The sequence below is a fragment of the Spea bombifrons genome, chromosome 5 (genome assembly GCF_027358695.1).
Source record: "Spea bombifrons isolate aSpeBom1 chromosome 5, aSpeBom1.2.pri, whole genome shotgun sequence".
NCBI lineage: Eukaryota > Metazoa > Chordata > Amphibia > Anura > Pelobatidae > Spea > Spea bombifrons.
Genome location: NC_071091.1, coordinates 23,033,943 through 23,055,362, shown reverse-complemented (window position 1 = coordinate 23,055,362; position 21,420 = coordinate 23,033,943). Strand labels below are relative to the sequence as shown.

General features: G+C 35.7%; 2 protein-coding genes and 1 long non-coding RNA gene across 7 annotated transcripts in view; 2 read left to right on the top strand and 1 right to left on the bottom strand.

The window, feature by feature from the left end:
* The window catches only part of HOXA3 (homeobox A3), a 36,725-nt gene extending 15,781 nt beyond the window's left edge, over positions 1-20,944 (top strand). For 3 of the 5 annotated variants that reach the window (XM_053468162.1, XM_053468160.1, XM_053468161.1), the window contains 3 exons: positions 3,410-3,584; positions 15,867-16,431; positions 19,263-20,944. In XM_053468162.1, coding sequence (XP_053324137.1) covers positions 15,984-16,431; positions 19,263-20,035 — 1,221 coding nt within the window. In that variant the 5' untranslated portion in view covers positions 3,410-3,584; positions 15,867-15,983 and the 3' untranslated portion in view covers positions 20,036-20,944. Of the gene's footprint in view, positions 1-3,409; positions 3,585-13,187; positions 13,321-14,724; positions 14,819-15,866; positions 16,432-19,262 lie in introns of those variants that run through there. The other 2 variants (XM_053468163.1, XM_053468165.1) reach the window with 2 other exon arrangements.
* HOXA4 (homeobox A4) lies at positions 87-2,728 on the top strand. The gene is made up of 2 exons (XM_053468170.1): positions 87-1,358; positions 1,730-2,728. The coding sequence occupies exons 1-2, from the start codon at positions 926-928 to the stop codon at positions 2,041-2,043; spliced, it is 747 nt and encodes a 248-aa protein (XP_053324145.1). The 5' UTR covers positions 87-925; the 3' UTR covers positions 2,044-2,728.
* On the bottom strand, positions 7,811-13,172 carry LOC128497932 (uncharacterized). Its single transcript, XR_008354358.1, has 3 exons — positions 13,012-13,172; positions 11,697-11,902; positions 7,811-8,721 (listed from the first exon to the last, which is right to left on the bottom strand). It is a non-coding gene; the product is annotated as an uncharacterized LOC128497932 (long non-coding RNA).
* Positions 20,945-21,420: the final 476 nt, after the last annotated feature.

Here is a 21,420-nt window from a genome sequence, read left to right as displayed (position 1 = left end):
TATATATATAAAATAAAAAAACTGTACTAGTCTGATTCAGTGCATTTTAAAGAACAATGCCACAGGCGACATCATACCATATTTGGGAGATCATTCTGTACAATATGTGAACATAACATGTGAATCCATGTTTTTGAAATTCCTTTCATGTTGAATGCATTAGTTATGTGCAAGTTACTAGGGGAAAGAACAGATCCAGAGGAACTGCTGCCTTTTCTGTTTGATGACTCTCTAATATCACAACTGCTATTCAGAGAAGATACATTTCTGCTTCATATATAGATTGGAGGCACTAATTAACCCCATAAGAAAAGATGCTTGAATTAAAAAAAAAATCATTAGCAACTGAATGTCAATACACCCCCAATTCAACTCATCCCCTGCCCCCAAAACCTTTTTTCCTTGTGGTGTAGTTTATTACAGAGGCAGGGGATGCTATCATTGCAGGCACAAAGGGTTCTGTTCTGTAGGTACCATCACAGAGTAGACAGGATCCACCCATTTCCAGTGACCTCTCCATCAGCCTCCTAGATATGGGCTGCCCTGCAACTGGGGTATATTCTTGTTGTATGGCTGGTGTTAATTGATTCGTGTCTCTGTTAATGGCTGTTATTATTGCTATTTAATATCAGTATCAATGTTATTGATCTTTGGTGTTGTTTACCCTCTTCCCATGGACCTCTGGCACCGATTTTATACTCATGATCAGACGCCTCCAGTTAAGTACATAAGGCTCGCCTGCCAAAGCATTTATCATTCCTTGCGTTTCCTTATCCGGGGTCCAGGGGAATGCTGTCATTGGTCGGCTCGGTCACGTGGCCTGCTAACTTTGCACACTTGACAGGGAGTAGGAGGGTTTTGTGGAGAACAGAAAAACGACAACGCGAGAAAAATTAGTATTTTTTTGTTGCACTTCCACAAATTAATGGCCATGAGTTCGTTTTTGATAAACTCCAACTACATCGAGCCCAAATTCCCACCCTGCGAAGAGTATGCCCAAAATAATTACTTGCAAAACCGGTCTCCTGAATACTACGAGCGGCCGAGAGAGCCCGGGTTCGAGGCTCCTCCCGAGGCTCTGTATCAAGGTCCGAGCACGTACTCTGAAGCCAGCTATGGATACAGCCACATCACGCCACCGAGCCACGAACCCGTGGCTGTCCAGGATGGGATATCCCCAAAAGGACACAGTCAACCTCAACAACTTCTCCAGAGCCACGTCCTCAGGCAGCCACCCCAGCACTGTGAAGCTCTAGCAGTCTCCAGTGACAGTATCCACCCTGACAAAACTGCCCCTGGACTCAAATGCAAAGAGCCAGTGGTTTACCCTTGGATGAAGAAAATCCACGTTAACACAGGTAAGTAGCAGAGAAATTAAACCACCACCATCGTCATCACTGTCTTATGGGGTCTGTTGGCCAAGGAAACAGAAAGCCTTGTTTTCAGTAACATTGGGCTTTTTTACTGCAGGGTTTATTTGAGTCTGTTTAGAAAATAATTAGAAATCACATAAATGTAATTGCCCTTCCATTGACTCTGGGCCACGTGCCTTTGATGTTTTACTATCCCCAAGCCTCATCACCATAGTTTATGGCATTCTGTTGTTTCCAATTGTCAAGAGCCCGTGGAACACTTTCATTTCTGAGTGTTCTATATATTATGTGAACAATGGTAGCCAGTCATTATCTAATGATTATGTACCATTGCTTCTTTTTTTTTTTTTTTACAGTTAATGCAAATTACAGTGGAGGGGAACCAAAAAGATCTCGGACTGCCTACACCCGACAACAAGTATTAGAATTGGAAAAAGAATTCCATTTTAACCGTTACCTGACCAGACGCCGACGAATTGAAATAGCTCATACATTGTGTCTGTCTGAACGTCAAGTCAAGATATGGTTCCAGAATAGAAGGATGAAGTGGAAAAAAGACCACAAACTGCCCAATACTAAGATGCGTTCTGCAAACCCATCATCTTCCAGCCAGCAATCGAATGTACAGGGGCATCAACACACAGATGGGCCATCAGCCCCATTATTATAAATTATAGATGTATAATTGCAGTTGCTGGTAATCAGTTGGACCAAATAACTATGGGGGAAAGCAAATTTCCTTGCTAGTGTTGCATAGACAGCAGGAGGACTGCTCTCATAACCAAGGGATTCCACTGAGACTTTGTTCTCTGTTGTACTATTTATGTCAATGTTCCCATATAATATAACCAAGGGGGTAAATGTGTATATGAATATTTACATACAGTTGAATGTCTGCAAGGAACTATTTTGTATACTAAATACAAATACCACAGATACTTTTAAGAGATAGTATGTGATAATTATATGGGCCAACTAGTGTATTATATTTTCCCCAAATAGCTGTGGGTATTTAAGAAACCAAACATTTTTATGATTTATTTAATGGACTTGTAAACCGCTCTACTATGGACATTAAGGAATCGGATTTGTAAATACTAGTCTGAATAACAGCGTTTGTTCAGAGATAAAATGGTTGTCTTCCCTACTTAATTTGTTGAGACCAATGTGTTTGACATTAATGTGGATCTTAGCTTTATGGTAGGCCTTTGATCGCCTTGAAGGTGATGATATGTTATAGATACAGTATGCGTACTACATATTGTGAATTTTGTGATGTATATTGTGGTGCTAACTTCTGACAATACCGAAGAACGTTCTGTGAAAATTAAAATATTTCAAAAACAACCACAAAACTGTTTCCTAAATAAATAATTTCATTAGGCAGCTTAAAAAGCCAAAGGATAACACAAGACTATATTAAATCATTCAATTAAAATAATGGTTAAAGTAATGGGTTCTAAAAGGGGGGGGCAATAAAGATTACACATTTATATGAATGGATGCATGTTTTAGGAAAACTTAGGGATCATTTATCACTATTGTGTTTTAAAATATGCTTATAATCCATAGCTAGAAAGATAGCTTTATCTGCATTTAATTATGTGTACACATTGCTAGATATGTCCGTTGTGTTATACATTGTTACTAATACACAATTTTGTAGTTATTATGCACGTCAGATTCAGCTTGATAGCGAAAAGGAAAATGTTGTTATTTTGAAACAAACTGGGTATTTGTCTATCCTGAGTTCTTCGGTTTATAGAGAAAAAGCATATCTGCAGATACACACTCTGTAATATTGACAGGTCTGTATGTGAAATATTATTAAGTCTTGCATTATTGTACATGATTCTACTATTTTTATGTTTTAGTTGGTTAGACTTATATATAGCTATATATAAATACATATATATATATATATATATATAGATAGATATATCTATATATATATAGATATATATAGATATATCTATGTATATACAGAATTTGCTTACAAAATTTACTAAAATAACAACATATTTGTACTTCACCAGAAATTCTGGAGGATTTCCTTTGGATAACAAAGTCTGTGGAGGAGGGCTGAAATTTCTTCGAAAATGCAGTGGATTGTGATGAGTGACCATTTTATAAACCAATTAACCATGATCATACTACAAATTGATGCTGGATAGAAAAAAGAAATCACCAGACTGCCTACATTCTCATAAGGTAAATTGATTTACGTGTGTATATTTGCAGAAATTCCTATAAATGTGATTAAGGTGAAAGGACCTAGCTAAAATATATTTTCCATATCTTTTATTTTAGTCCTTAGAATTTCTTGCCTGTTCTTTGCCCTGTCACATTGTCTGCCCTTTGCTAAGGCAACCAGAGTTCACTGAGAGGACACCGTTTCTGTCTATTGATTGTTTTTTTAGAGATGCAAGCTGACCCTCAAACCCTTGACCTTTAGGGTAGAATTCCATGTAAGATGAGAGATCCCAGTTTCTGTAACTCTGGCTTACAGTCATGCTAACAATTTTTGTAGCTGACATTATTTTATTTTCGTTGATGATTATGGGTTTGGAGAATAAGCTAGCAGGGTAATTTTGGTTTTCCATTTGTATGCATATTATTTTAAGGAAGAATTGTGGAATTCTGGGTGCATGAAAATAATATCCCTCTATACTATATTTCATTGTCGGATTGTGAAGCATAAAGTAAATAATAATTACAAAATAATACAGAATAAAGGTACTCCACCAGGGGCAGTTGGCGTGTTAGAGGTAATCTTATGTTAGTGTCCCAATGTGGCTATTTTTTATTTGTCAAAAAAGGTACAAAGTAGGTACAGGTCATTATTATTATGGCTGTAATGAAGTTATGTATCTTTCCTTATAAAGATATATCGCTCCATTGTTAACATTTGTGGAAATAGATTTTTCGTTTTGTATGGTTGCTGTGTTTATAGTATTTTTTCATTGTATCAAGAATGCGCTTTTTTATGATTACAAAAGTACGATCTACAGGACCCTATTTGCTGCCCTAACGTGTGTTATGGGGTATTCTTTTTTCCTATCTGTTTGTCTCTCTCTCTGCTTGTCTGTCTGTCCCTCTCCCACTTACATATGCACACACATTTCCCCTCTTACTCTCTTTCTCATCTTTCGTTAATGTATCCCCTTTGTCTTTTTTTCTACCTATAAATCATCCAATCCTTATCGGTCTGTCTTTCTTTGCCTCTCTGTCGTGTCCATTTGTCTTTCTTTCCTTTTTAACCCATTCCACTTATGGTCAAAAAAGACAAATGGTTGGTACATAATAGTAACTTGTGGTTGGAGTGTAATTATCTCATTAGAAATCACATGAAAGATAAGAGTTTTAAAGGGGTTTCGCCCAAACCCCCGAGCCTTTTCGTATCTGGAAGTCTTGAACAGTATATATTTTATGCACTACACCCTACACATGCACTCTACTGCATGTAAAAAAAATAATGATTCTCAAACACGTGCTGTCTTTACATGTAACACTGATACATGACAGAAAAATATCAACATAAAACAATTTATTAATCTGTCATTCCTAAGGGATAATAGAAATTATTGAAAAGTGTATTGAATATTTCTGTATTTGGTCATAACATGTTTCTTAAAAGTAAAGGAGGGTATTGTTTGTAGTATTTAGAGTAAAGTATATAAGGAAGTACTGCTGTGAAAGATTTGGCTTCTGAATATAGGAAATGACTTGATCTAATTTGGCCTACATATATCAAAATCTAATATTGTGTTTGTGGTTTTAAAAACTAATGGTTTGTTGTATTTTGTTTTGGAAATACAATGTGGAAATGAATGTAACCTACTTTGGCATGGAAATATAGGGAAGGCTTGCTGTGATCTGTTTTGTTTTGGAAATTCAAGAAATATGATGATGTGACCTATTTTGGCTTGAAGATGTGGTGAAAATCACCTGATCTATTTATCTTGAGCATATAGGATCAAATTATGACATTATATTAATTTATTCTCAGTTGCTTTTATTCTAGACCTTGTCTAGTGTACATTAGTATCGCTGGGCTATATAGTAGACCAGTTTTTAAATGGCTGTGCCAGGTATGGCAGTCTAGCACCTTGCAACACTCTGGTTGATGGACTTTCTTTTTTGTAAGACAGCTACTGAAATTATTATCCAACCCTTTAAAGAAAAAAAAAACTAAAAATGAAATCCAGCATTCTTCATGAAATTACTGTTAGAGAAAAAGTAAAAAAAAAAAAAACATATTCTGTAGAAGAAGGGTTAGTTGAAAATGTATGGTTTTATGTGCCATGATAGAACATTTTTATTGTCTTATATTTTAGGTGAATTAAAATAGTTCACTTCTAATGTGCTTCTGCTGCATTATCTGATGTGCTTCTGCTGCATTGTAGGCCTCAGTGGCAAAGAATGGGTTAATCTTTTGTCTTGGCTGATCACCCTGATGTGGTGTGTGATTGAGAACCGGCAATGCTGTCACTTATATTGCCAGCTACCTGGAACACGGCATTGTTCACCTATCAGGGGTTAATGAATCAATGGCCTCTAAGCCTAGGGCCAAGAGAGCAATAAGGCTGGGCAGATGAAGGGCAAGTACCTCCAAGTGCCTGTGTACAAGTGTACTGCATAGTGAGAATAAATGGAGAATTAACACGGTTTTATATCTGCCAGGTGCCTTATAGATTGTAACCTTAAATGTAAAATTTTCTGGTGGCTATAATGGTAAGTGTTGAGTTTGTTAATTGTGTATGTAAATTGTGCCTGTGTGTGTAATTGCCCTAAAGAGAATGCTGGAAATTGGTGCCTGTGTTCTACATGCCCCCATTAATGTGCTCAGCCCCAAGAGGTACATGCCAGAAATGACCTTATCAGTGTTAAGAACTAGCACAACTTGTACTAAACTGAGAAATCCTGGGGTTATTGGCATGTCTTTATACCAGATGCAAATTACAATGTGATTCTATTGAAGCATTAGCATAGATAAATATTTGTTCCCAAAAAAATGTAAATTTCTGTTTTCAAACTTTACTCCCATAAACATATATGTATATATATATATATATATATATATATATATATATATATATATATATATATATATATATATATATACATATATATATATATATATATATATATATATATACTTATTGTTACTTGTTAATTATTCCAATTCTTTGTTTGATTCCCCCCTAATGTTGAATAACATCAGTCTTGGTTGGTTGCTTTTTATGTGCCTTTTAAACCATGATAAATATTATTACATATAAATACAGATAAGGTTATGTTAATGCCTACTCATTTTCACCATTTGTAGCTTTCAATCTAATGTTACAATTTGTATTTGAGCTGTTTTCTGGTCAGTCTTGGTGCATTTCACACTTTACGCTTTCATATATTTACCCAGATGTATGTATACATATATATAAATATGCATAGAGAGCGAGAGAGTGCAAGTGATTTAAATATGTGTATTTATACATGCAATATTCATGTATATATAAAGAAATATAGACTAATATTTTCAGTCGCACACACGCATGATACGGTGTACAATTCCGTGTTTTTTTTTTCTTCATTATAGCAAATTTGCCCAACTAGTAAAATAAGAAGGACAAAATACACAAGGCATTGCTGTGTGCTCAGAGAAAAGCTGAACATTTGCTCCACGTGGATATGTTCACATTAAGTACACGATACTATTACACTAAGCTTTAAAGAGGGGGACTTAGCTCTAAAAAGTGAAAAGTGGGTGATTTCATGCTGGTCGTATCGGGCTGCATTATTTTAAAAAACACGCCGTTTTGCTTTTTTGATGATTCTGGTGTAATATCAGATAGAGGAGTACTTTCGGGTTCCTGATAAGCTACAAACCGTACAAGTACTTACACTTAACCCCATCCACAGATCCACACACACCACATATATAACACACAGCTCTCATCTCAGTTTAGTGATTGGAGACCCACAACAATTTACCTACGTTTTTGGTTTAGTTTAGGCAAAACTACAAGTCTTCACTTGCAGAATAATGGTTGGTGGTAATAAGGAGACCACAAAACAAAGGGGAAAAAATAACAACTCAAAATAGTGTATTTTCATTTATAAACTGCATCACCCAACAGAAACAAATCTCAATCTGGTTCTGTGCTGCTGTTATTTAGTTTTCTAGTTTATCCACGAGGTATTTGCATTAAACTGCTTTGTTTAGTAGGTTTTCTTATAGAGTGAGCTTCACCGATTTGCAGCAAATTTGATTAAACGCTAACAAATTATGTGTGATGTCATTGTGCTAGAGAAATGATATAGATTTTTGAATTCTCAATCTTACCGGTTAACTTGGTACCCAAATCATTTGTTGTTTTTGTTGCATGCCAAATAGCAATAAAATACACCTTCAAACACTAAAATATTACACTCTAAAGTGCACCCGTTGACATTTTTATTGAATTTCTTTGTTAACACTTGTTTTTCAATCAAATTTATTCACAAGCCATAAATCCAAAGAAAATTGTAACAGAGATTTATTTGTCAGGTTTATATCTTAATAGCCCAAACATATGATGGTTTTAAGCAGGTCAGGCGTTTAACCATTTGATTGTATGTTTGTGCGTTTGGCTCTTAAGGTGTTAATCCATGTTACAAAAACTTGCTAGAACATTTATCCATGGCCCTATGAAGTGACTTGGTAGAAGCTCTTGGCAGTAATCCTGATTTAACATATTCTCGCTAAACATTATTTAACAATTTCAATGCCAGGAGAGTATTGTTGCTCAGTCGTTTAGAGAGATAACTTTATAATATATTAAAGAAAAGATCTTTTAGAATTTTGACAACTCTGCAAAACAAACCATTTCAGCAAGTTCGAGTATTGCAGCCCACCATCCCACACACGTAATGTAGGAGAGATAAAGTGCCCATTGTATACAGTGGCGTGGTTTAGGTTAAAGGAGTATTTCAACAGATCTATATCGGATATTCATAAAATCTGTAATAAGTGAAAGAAAAATAGAATTTGTACACATTTGTAAATTTCATAGCAGCAGTAATTACCTCCCAGTTTTGAGTTTAAATACCCACCCTTATCTCTCTTAGTATAAAACCGATTTACCAGTTTACACGGGACACAATTAGTTTGCTGTAAAGTCCAAGTCAGTAAGTCTTTAACTTGACGCGTAAAGTCTTCCAGTCCATATGAAATTAATCCAGAAATTGCTTGCCGAAAAGGAATAAATCAGGCGACTTGACTCCTGCACTTTTCTGCGCGCCCAGGCTCAGTTTGAGCTCCGTTTTATGTGCTTCTTGATCCCAGTTATTCTGGCGCCATGTTTGATTTCTGTGAGAAAGAGGTTTGTAAAGTGAGTAAATTTCACACATATATATATATATATATATATATATATATATATATATATATATATATATATATATAGTATTCTCTGGCGTTATTATAGACTGCTGGTTTCTCATAAAGCTTCTAAAGCAACGTTCACTTGCTTCAACTAGAGATCTTCTACATTACTGAGCTTCTCAACAAGTACCCAATTATCCATTAATTTCGGTCAGTCTTCTGCTGTGGGGCTTTGCTTTGAGCTTTATGTGGGCCATTATATCCTAGATATTCATTAACTAGCTGCAAAATGATACGTTCAGAGCAGAAAATCAGCTTTTATTCAGACTCCTAAGTACAATGAGCACATTTGAGGTCCTCTCCTAAATATTAAAGATAAGGGATATCCCTTTCAGAGGTTTAATATTGAATCTATTGAATACAATGGTACAGTCAATTGGTTACATTTTACCAACCAGCATCAGTAAGAAGCTTGTAGAAACAGTGGTAGCTGTAGGGTATGCTGTATGGTTACACATATGATAACATCAAAGATAACCTAAAATAGCAAGATTTTAATATTATTAGTATTCGAGCAGACTATGTGTGAACAGCGATTGGCATTTTTTGGTTACTGGCATTTTTAAGTCTATTTGCATATAATGTTTGATATCTGTCTTTAAAAAACCTTTAGGTCTGCTTCTATGGGAAATTAATACCTGCACGTTTTACAGGCTGGATTTTATAATTCCAGGGAAATTTAGATGCATGACCCTGGACCCCAGCCCTTAATGATAGTTTCAAGCATACATACTTCTCCAATAAAAGAGACCATTTTGCATTTGTCAGGTAATTAAAGGTCCTTTTAGTTTCCACACTAGAACATGTGTAATGCGTGGGAGTGAGCAAGCCTTCCTCTAAGGGGTTCTAATGGATGCAATGTGCTGAGCTTAGTAATCAAACAGTCAATAAGGTTCCCATCTGAAACTAAGATTCCATGGGCTGATCAACTCATGTAAGTTCTTGTAATGTATATTATGTCAGATTTCTAAAGCTTGATACGAAAATATGCCTATATGTTTACTGGTGTATATATTTTTTATATTTGCAAGTAGAAAAATCAACAAGGTGCAATAGTTTGCTTAATTATATTGGTATTTTGAATATTCGAGAAGGCAAAGGTTGTATCTCAGCAGAGCTCCTTCCTTATCATTGCCTTTTTTTAAAATAAAAGGATTTAAGTTGACGTATGACCACGTGAGCACATAATACAGAGCATTATTGTGGCATTTGGAGAGGAGACACAAGCAGGCTTTGCCTCTGATTACGCCTTTCCAGTATCTTCATAGAGCAAGTGCTTTCATATTCTCATGTTAAGGGTTTCTTTATTATAGGGATACTGATCTTACCAAGGATATCTTCTTGGAAAACCGATAGGACTAAATGCTTCGTTAGAAAGGATGGATTTTATTTTAAGGTATATCCGTTGATTGTTCATTAATGGGGTGAGTTATTGATGTCCTAAGCAAAGGTCAATAGAAAGGCTTAAGGGATTGTTTGTTCTCGCACATAGACTAACGCTATATTTCTCTATCTTAAAGTATTATTATGTGATATAGAATTTATGAAGGGAATATATTTGTTTCTAAAATATTGTTATCATTTGCTTTCTCTGCATTCTGCCTGCTCTACCGAGACTGATTGTGTTCCAGAATAGAAGACTATAACTATATCTATACATTTTTATTATTTTTTTTAAAGCAGTTGGGATATTTGTTTAGTTTTCGCAGCCTGATAGCTCATTTTTTTCACTTCACACAGAGTAATGAAGAAATTAGTAGTTTTATTTTTTATATGCGCTAGACAAGCCTCACAAGTATCTACAAGGTTATGTCCCTGTAAAATATTAAACCAGTTCAAGGGAAAAAAGTATCCTAAAATCTAGTAACACCTCTGAACCCTGCATTTAATGTTTGATACAGAGTAAAGAATAGTCGCTTTAATCTAGCAGTTCAAATATTCAGTGTGTTAATACGATATAGTGATATGTTATTGGCATTTTCCAACGTGAGATAAACAGCATATAAATAAATATGTTCCTAAGGTTTGTGAGCGGGGTATTATGTACAGGCACTAATGAGAGGCGCTTGGGAAGAGGTCAAAGTGTTGAGATTTGATTTATGTTGCTATTGAATTGGGGCAGAGGATCCTGATAAGATGATGTACCAAAATCGTTTACTATTATGCCTCACGGACGGTGGGTCTTAGTACATTTAGTTTATATTTTATCGCTTATATTCTATTTTTCTTGTGTGTCTGCCTCTGTCTCCTCTGTGTCATTCATTCAATCCCTGTGTGTTTGTGTGTGTGTGTGTGTATATATATATATATATATATATAATAACTGCGTGGAACTAGTGTATTTTACTCCTTTGCATTTTATGTATATTTTTATGTTTTTATGATTGAGGCGTTTCAATAGGCTTATGGGCTATTCTACCAATCGTTTTTTACTAGAAGCATATCAAACTTTGGATTACGGTTGTTGGACTGAGCTACAGTTCTTTGTTGTGGTTCAGGTTTGACTAATGTTGAGAGGGATTGCTACACGACAAGATAAATTATTGCTATATACCGGTTAGTTACATGTTACTGCACCTTTTACCCTAAAATCATAGCGGTTTAATACTACATGTATTCCATTTAGATTTATTATTATTTTTATTAATCTCTTCTAACTTTCATCTATTTATTTTGTCAGAGTAATAATAATAATATAGAAACAATGGCACCTATATATACCATTTATCAGCCTTAGACACGGAACATACAAGGGTAGCAATACAAAATGTATTGAGACAGGAGGGTTTTAAATAATCTCTTAAATTAAAAGAACTTATTTTTATATTAATATATCGACTCAAGTAAACATCAGGGAAATCTAAACTTTTTTTCATGCACATTATTTACCAAAATTGTACCTGATTTAAGCGTTGACGATAAATCAAATATCTCCCGGCAAAGGTTACATTAAGAAACATTTAAAACAAAATGTAGGGATGCATGCAGAATACAATTTCTATGTAGTACTGTACGGCTCTGCATTTTCCAAACTGGGAACCAGTACAAGATCATACAGCAACCGTCTGGAATGCCTGTTTTGGCTGGGAAGGCTCTGTTCTGAATACTGAAAAAAACAAAAACTGGGATCAGCAGTTTAAGTAGTGGGGTAAATGATTGACCAAAGTGGGCTTTCATCAAATAAAACACTGAGTATTGGCTTAAATGAAAATGCATACGGGCAGATTTTTGCCTCTTCCCCCCTCCTACGCTGGGTGATTTCTCTTTCATGTGGTTCCATTGCTATATGCAGTAAGAAGGGAGCCTTCTCTGTTTTAGTGTCCCGTTAACAGCCTTAGTGCATGGAGTCATAAATCTTGCCTGACCATAAATGACAAAATCCATTGGTATGCAGAAGAGGCCACCCGGTCTTATTTTCCCCTTTACTTCTGCTTTGTCCAATGTATTGTGTATGATTTTTATTTTTATTTTTTAATTTCTGGGTTAATATATTTCTGGTGGGCTTACTACTTTAATTTCATTTTCCTGGCACCTGGCGTGTGGAAACTCTATATTCTTTGTAATGGCAATAACACCAAAAGCTTTTTAATCTAGATTGGAAAATTGTGAATTTTTCTTAAAGACCCAAAGACACATGTCAAGAGATGTGGTTAAATTTCAAAGCATGATATGTTCTCAATAAAATATGAACTGTTAGTGCTCACATGTTTTAATACGGGTTTTTAATGAAATGAATAAACTAGAACCATGATATTCATATACAATTGTGTCTGCACAAAGGAAGGAATGGTTGTTCGCCATTAAGCTGTTAGTCATGTAGTTCATGTGGAGAGGCATTAATAATTCTACATGTCATAAAATGGCTTCACCTTACTGCATATACAGATGTATACGTTAAAGCATAACGAAACACGGTTTTTAAAACGAAATAAATGAAGTCTGGCACGACAGATTTTAAACAGACCTTTAGTTACTAACTGTGTTCATTAGCATAATTTTCCCGAATCCCAGTGACGCCTCCTTTCTCAGGATTCTAGATCCTCCTCCTCCAATTTTTTTTCTTGTTATTTTATTTTTCTTTCCATGTCTAACCCATCTCCCTAGACTTTAAATTTCTTTCTCTTTTCCCCCTCTTCCCACATATCCCTGTTCCCAGATGAATATACCTCTTGGAATCTAGAATCATTCAGCACAAGATATTTGTAAGAAACATACCATTTTTTGATGGAATTACACTTGGAAAGCACTGCCAGTTGATATCTCTTATCTTTGTGACCGGGGTCGCCCATATGTAACCTTAGGGGCTGTCCATTTTTTGGCAGACATCTCTTGTTCAGATTTCCTGAGCTCTGTTTCCATCCTGGGGTCGTGTTGTGCCTGGTGCTTGTAGGTGATAGAGCTTGTAGGTGATGTCTTGGCCCCCTTATCGTGGCTAGGAATTAATTTGGGAACCCAGATGTGCTGGTTCTGGAGTCAGACTGGAGAATAGTCTGTTGTGTTCCTCATCAGTCCTCAGGAACTAAGGTAAGCAGGCCAGAAATCCTCTATCACTTCTGAATGGTGGAGTTTATGTCCTGGTGATTTATTGCCATAGTCTTAAATCTCAGTTCAAGAAGAGTTCACAGGCTCAAACTTCCTTTCAAAAAGTGACTGATACGTATAGTTTGCTAATTCAGGCTGCCTTGCCTCTTCTCTCAGCTTTTCCACATATTCCACAGTACCTAAATTGATCTTTTTTTTATTTTATTTTTTCCTAGAAAGAAATTATGCGATTCATGCATTTGAACTTTTTTTTCCTAGAATTTAAAAGTGCAACATTTGCAAAATTAGGCAACACTAATTGACAATGAATGATATACTGTTAAAAAATGATCATTGCAAAAAATAAATCATTAACAGCAGCAGCGGTTATCAAAAGTTTGATCTGTTATTGCTATGTAATTACTTTCTAAGAATTTGTTGTATTGTTTAATAACTTAATTTTAATAGTCGTGTTGATTTAAATAGCTGTGATTAGTTTGCAATATTTTGAAAAGCATGTATGTAATATATATATATATATATATATATATATATATATATATATATATATATATATATATACAATATATATAAATATAAATATATACAATATAATTAAATGAATAATAGCATAACAGAATTTAAACACACACCATAACATCAATAGCAACATTAATTCCAACAAAGATTGCGTTAACAATATATCATTGCCATGTGGTTTAGCTGCACAAGTTACTGTACTATATTTGAATACTTTCTGAGCTCTTGGATATCAAGTACATTTCTCTTGCTGTGTTGTTCGGTCAGGGGCATTTCATTATTAAATCAATCAAAGCGGTGCCCTGAATTGTTCTGAAATATTCTAGCCTATAAATATGGCAAATTAATTTACTTAACCACAGTACACTTTACCATAAACTGTTTCAGGGCAGTCAATTTGGGGCCTACTTGATATTTAATAAACATGAATTTTGATTTAAAGTTGAACTTAACGGGTGTAATACTTATTTCGACAATGTGGTTATTTTCACACACAGACATGTAAAAGGCAATATTTCCAACAGATGTTAAAATAATTCTAGCATGCTTTGAAGACATGATAAATATTTTCAACATTGTTTGCCTTTCAATACTGCGCTAATAGATAGGTCTCTGAAATGTAGCTTTTTTATTTCTCAATAATCTTTTTTTATTTGTTCAAGAGCATTCTGAATGTTTTGCCTTTTGTGTCCAGGCGAAGTTTAAATAGTTATTGGGAGATAGGTAAACAGTAAGATTTAACAAAAGATAGACAGGATCTTCGGAGTATTTTACGGTTTGTGTTTCCTTCATCTACTCTCTCGCTAGCCAAATGACCCCCATACATCAATTTACAGGGCAGTTGCAAAGACAGAACCTATTATCGTTAGGGACTGCAAAGAAAGTTCATGCCGTGGTCATGGAGATGAACGCTGGTTTTTCTGGTTCCTGGTGTTTTTTCAAATCCATCATGTTTTAACAGGTATAATTGTGTACGTTTCATGAGTACTATTTTAAATCGCTTAAGAAGAACTGGATCTTAACATACTCAACATATGTGTGTGTATATTGCATTTTCATGCGCCTATCTAGTTGTATTATGCATATTTTTCTTTGTTTCTCTCTTTGTTATCCTCATTGTTGTTATTTGTTATTTTTATCTCTGTATTCGTTTTTTTCTGTATATTCTAAAAAGTGGCTGAAAAAATGCATTGAGAGATTGCTGCAGGTTGAAATGTAAATATTGTCCGTAGGCCTGGTGCTTAGAAAGCTGTATCTTCTAGCAGATAAACGATTGCTTACTGAATCAATATTGTGCAATGCTATCACAATCATATTATGATTTAGAATGAGCACTCAAAGCAGAGGTTATCGTCTTAACAAGCGATTTATCAGATCTATGGACGTGTGAAAATGCTCCATATATCACTGGCTACCTAACCTTTATGTAGCAAAACAAAATATATATAGTGCGTTCTTTTAATCCAATACACATTCCCCCTCTACAATTTTAAATATTAAATAAAAATTTGTAAAAAATAAATAAATAAATATATATATATATATATATATATATATATATGTATATATATATATATGTATATATATATATATATGTATATATAAATCTATGTGTGTGTGTGTGTGTGTGTATGCAAACATTCACAGGGTGGACAAATATATATAACTGTGTTTAGAAAGACCCATACTGATATTTATTATATATGTACAATATGCATATATACAGACACAAATACCATGTAGTGATATAAAATGATATAATTCGTGTTTGCATATTGTGAAGTCTAGACAGGGATGCAGTCATTGAGCACACATTTAACTGTAATTTGCGGGCGAATGAGAATTAGTTACACGTTAGTGAGAAGCCCTATCATCTTAATACACACTTCTCAATATTGCTGAACACTTTTTCCTTTATGGCTTTCATGTCACTTAGCTATTGTAAGTAAGATGGATTTGTCCTATTTCTTCACTGTTCTTCACTGTAGTGTGCTTCTTCTGCACCACAGGTCTGACCGGAGAGCCCATTGGAGGAGAAAGGCCACGTGACACAGGGGTGCCAATGTTATTCTTTACGGGTGTCAAGACCCTGTCAGTTTGTGAAATAAATATTGGGAAACAACGAAATGCAAAAAGCGACCTACTACGACAGCTCTGCAATCTATGCTGGATACCCCTACCAAGGAGCAAATGGTTTCACTTATAATGCAAGTCAGCAGCAATATCCTCCTTCCTCATCACTGCTGGAAACAGAGTATCATCGACCTGCTTGCTCCTTGCAGTCACCTGGCAGTACAGTGCCACATCACAAGGCCAATGACATAAACGAGACTTGTATGAGAAGCATTGACAGTCAATCAAACCAAGCCCCGGTCATCTCAGAGCAGCAGCAGCAGCCCACACCACAAGGGCCTCCTCCCTCTGTGTCACCACCTCAAAATGCCAGTAATGCAGCCACAGCTTCAACCACCAAGGCCACAAACATCACTTCACCTACCATGTCAAAGCAGATTTTCCCATGGATGAAAGAATCTCGACAAAACACAAAACAGAAAACGGGAAGCTCTAGCTCAGGTAATTTTCCGAATTACACACCATGGTCGGACTTAGTTGTACTGCAACTGTGGCTGCAGACTGTATGTAAAACAATCCTACCTGATGTGCAAGCTGAAAAGCCCTGTTAATATTTTGCAGTATTAGAGAGAGAGATAGCAGTGTGTTACTTGCTGACTGAATTCATTGAGTTAATCATATTGTAAAATCATTCATCTGCAACGTACTGAAATGGTTAAATATCCCATACTACACTGGTGCTGTATAATGTTATTATACTCGCCAATCCTCACCAATGCCATAGGCCTGTATAATAAAAACTATAGGGTACTGCAGGAATTCCAACTCCTCACTAAGCAAGGAACGGGTTAACTGCGCTTAATCAAATAATTCACGTGAGAACTGTATTAATCAATGCAGTGACTACATTGACCCAAAGCAAGTAATAGGAATCTGCAGACACTGCATGGTAGAATACAAAAGGTGGTTATTATTAACATGCTTTTCTGTTTGATCAGCACTTCCTAGCTAACACATAAATGTTGGCTAATTTATGGTATATTAGGAAGGGTAGTCAGGCTTAATTGATTAATTTACCAATGAGGTATCCAGACCTGAAAGTTAACAAAAGGTGTGTTGCGGGAATCACAGTCCCTTCATATTAAGGTTAAGTTTTCGATGCCGGACGAATGATTAAGTTGTTACACATCTCGCCAGTACAGAAAGGGTTAAATGTGCGTTAATGTTGTGTAAGATATCATCTATGTTAGGAAACACGTTATACATTCATATATTCTATCTCTCTCTGATGTTTGATCAAGATCCCCTGTCAGTGTTAACTATTTATAATAAAAGTATCATCTCTAGGTAGGAGTTAATTCTCGGATAGGCAGGATAAACTACAATTCGTTAGCTGTGATCATATAAACTTTTAATATGCCTATAAGTGGTATTATTTAATAAGACCAGTTGCTATCTACCAACTAACCCTCTGCTATTTATTTATTTTTTAAAATTGTAATTAGTTGTATACGTCATAGATTACTGTACACCTAATTTAAGTAATCAATTTACTGATTCAGTACCTGGAGTTGAAATACAGATAACATAATATGGGACATACTCCAGCTGCTGGAATGACAATTCATTTTTAAACAATTATTCAAGGTAATTAGATTGCAACTAATGGAGAATCACACCAATCTGTGGCTCTATATGATGCTGTCCTGTCACATAATGTCACTTGATGACTAGAGATAGCCTAATCCTATGTGACAATAATACTTTGCTATAAAAAGTAGAATCAAATGTGAGGTACAGAGAATAGTTACAACAGTGAACAGGATTTGATATTCAGAATAAACTTACTCTCTATTGACACAGTTTATTTGCACTGGCTTACTTTGTGTCTTGACTAGTCGAGCTGACAACATAAAGTAAATGAACTAAATATTACGCAATATCAGTGTTGCTCTGTAGTTCTCTTTTCTAGTTTTACTCTCCTATTGTACCCTCTGGTTCCACATATCTCCCTTTACCCCTGCAATTGCTGTTACTCCTTTTCATTCCTTATCTGCTTCTCCTCCTCAGTATCTCATTCCCTCCTGGGTTGTCTCACCTATCCATTTATGTCTTCTCTGAATCCCTTTCTGCTTCCCATTGGCTTCTATCTATCCATCCATCCATCCATCTATCCATGCCTTTCTTTCTTAACAGATATAGTAATAAGAATGCTTGATCCAGTCCTTCCACGTTTCTTTTTTTGTAGAATGCTGTCATCTGATGACAAATAAAACTAGGTAAATGTTATGGGTATTTCCAGTGTCCACAACAGTAGGCCAGGTTCTGGCAGGTATATTATATGGTTGATCAGTGGTTTAACTATTTCAGCCATGGAGCGTTAATGCTCAAGCTCGTGTTTGAGGCCATTTCACCAACATGGTAGACTGAATTGATCTGGTGATTATAAATAACATCATACTCAGACAGAGGTGGTTGTCTTCTATTGTGGGCGCCATAGCAGAGACAACCTTTCTATTTATTTAAATAATCTGGTGGTAGGGTTTCAATAAATGTAAAGCTTTTCTTTCCCTCTCTCACCATTTGTAATATGGTGAAAAGAGGGCTTATATCTAAATTAAGTCAAACTTTGTTCTCTAATATTGCATGTTTAGATCTTATATGCAAGTATGCTGGTACAATTCCTCCCCTTCATATGCTCAAAAAGGAGCACATGGAATGATCGGTATGGAACCATAAAGATAGTACACATTGTGTCCTTATTTGCACCTCTCCACCTAGAATTCTTAAACTACATAGTGCAAGATGTATTTACATTCCCTTAATATATGTGACAGATATCCAAAAGATGGAAGAGATAGATAGATAGATAGATAGATAGATAGATAGATAGATAGATAGATAGATAGATACATGGGTAGATACATGGATAGATACATGGAAATATATATTAGATAAAAACATTTCAGACTTCTCTTGTACTTTTGGATCTCTGATAGATCTGTATATCTGAATTGTAAGTATGTGTTGGTAATATGTTGGCAATTTAATAACTATAAACTCTGCGATCTAATTTTTATTAATGTTTGAACTATGTAAATGCAGAGGGGTAATCTCTAGTTATCTTGTTTCATTAGTTTGTTTCCATCTAATTTGTTGCAACCATTCACCTGGCAAAAGACAAGGCTGGTGGTCCCTTCCGAAGATAAATTGTTAATGATATGTTTGTCAGAACATAATGTCTCTATATTACAGATGTGTAGAGCAGGGTGTGTTTTCAGAAAACCAGTTCAATAGCTGTTGACGTTTCGCTCTTGTGTGTTCCCCTGCAGGTGAGAGCTGTGCTGGAGACAAAAGCCCTCCGGGGCAATCCTCTTCTAAGAGGGCCCGCACCGCCTATACCAGCGCTCAGCTAGTAGAACTGGAAAAGGAGTTCCATTTTAACAGATACCTGTGCAGGCCCAGAAGGGTGGAAATGGCCAACTTACTTAACCTTACAGAGAGGCAAATCAAAATCTGGTTCCAGAACAGACGCATGAAATATAAAAAGGATCAAAAAGGGAAAGCTATGATGACCTCTTCAGGAGGGCAGTCACCTTGCAGGAGTCCTATACCCCAACCGTCTATTGGAGGCTACCTAAGCTCTATGCATTCATTGGTGAACAGTGTCCCCTATGAGCCTCAGTCTCCTCCATCGTTTAATAAACCCCATCCAAATGCCTATGGTGTGCCTGCACCTTACCCAAGCCCCCATAACAGCTGTCCTCCCCATCAGAAGAGGTACACAGGAACTGCTGCTGTCACTCCTGAATATGATGCCCATCCGTTCCAAAACAGCAGTGGTTATGGAAATCCTCATGTACAGGGAAGCCCCGTCTATGTAGGGGGCAATTATGTGGATACCATGACCAATACTGGATCTTCCATGTTTGGCCTCTCTCAACTTTCCCACTCATCTTCTAACACGGACTACAGTGGACCTGGACCAATGAATAGCAGCCACCATCATGGACCATGTGACTCACATCCAACCTACACAGACCTATCTTCTCACCATAGTTCTCAGGGAAGAATCCAGGAAGCACCCAAGCTGACACACTTGTAATTATATTGGGAAATTAGATAACCTTTTTTTCTACCTTCAATTAATTTCTTTATTTTATACTCATCCCCTTTTTTTATTTTAAGCAATATTCATTGCTGAACATGCTCTCTATGGTGCATAGTATATTTTGTCCCCATGAACTCCACTTGGAAATATTTTCTTTTGCATTTTATCACTTTTATCAAACAGGGTATATGATCATATTTTATATGAACACAATCGTCTTGAATGTGAATTTGCTCCTATACTTCTTATCCCACAGGGAACGGATTTAAATTATTGCACTTCCTTTATCTCACTAAATGTCAGGCTAGCGATCAGTGCATTACAAACCCATTGTAGTGTACTAGTCATCCGTCTGGCGCTCAGTGGGTTAAATTGCTTGACAAATAGCAAAATGCGCTTTGGACAGGGTCATTCTGGATCATAATTATACTTGTAAGTCATTTAATGTGTGTATACTGGTACATTTACTCCGGTTAATTTATTGTTTCTTTTTTTTCTGCAAGCAAAAAATATCGAAGTGTTTACATATTATTTATCCCACATTTCATATTTATAAACACTATATACCCTTACTATTCAGGTCGTGGTACTTGGCCTTCTGTTTGATGGCATCATTACATAGGGATTCTTGTTTGAATTTTTTTTTCTTTATAAATGCAATAAAATCGGAGAAAAAAAACTTAAGATAGACAATTAGCATATTTGTTTGTAAATTTTATTAATGATAGATTCCATATTTTTGGATTAAAAACATGAAAACAATAAAACATGCATAAAATAATGCAACCTGCATTCATCACATACAGGGAAATGATAGGTTTAAGGTGACTGAGTTTATTCATTGTACGTTTTTTGCCCTTTTTTGTTATAGTTAAGCAGAGTAAAATTACTGTTGTTGGGGGACTGTTTTCTTTCTGAAATAGTCTGTTAGACATGTCGGTTTGAATGCAGTTGCTAGTGATTGATAAGATGGCTGATAATGGGGGTCCTGTAGGTAACAGAGGAGTGCTGATGAGCTCTTACGCCATGTTGAGCTGAGCCCTGTGCTCCAATTTACAGCCCCCGCTCCAAGGCATCTGTTCACATGGAATGGCTTCCTTCTGCTTCTTCAGGAAAGGTCTTTGAAAGAAGCAAAGCATTTTCCTCCTACACTTTTCTTTCCAGTGAAAAATAGACGTTTCTGTGGGTGGATTGCATTATTCAGAAAAGCATTACAAAGAAAATAAATTCAATGAGGTGTGATATATATATATATATATATATATATATATATATATATATATATATATATTCATGTTTTTAGATCTATTGCTTTCTGCAGCTCTTCTGTGGAAATTCGTTTTTACAGCACATTGGTTTTGCTCCGTCCCTCTCTTCCT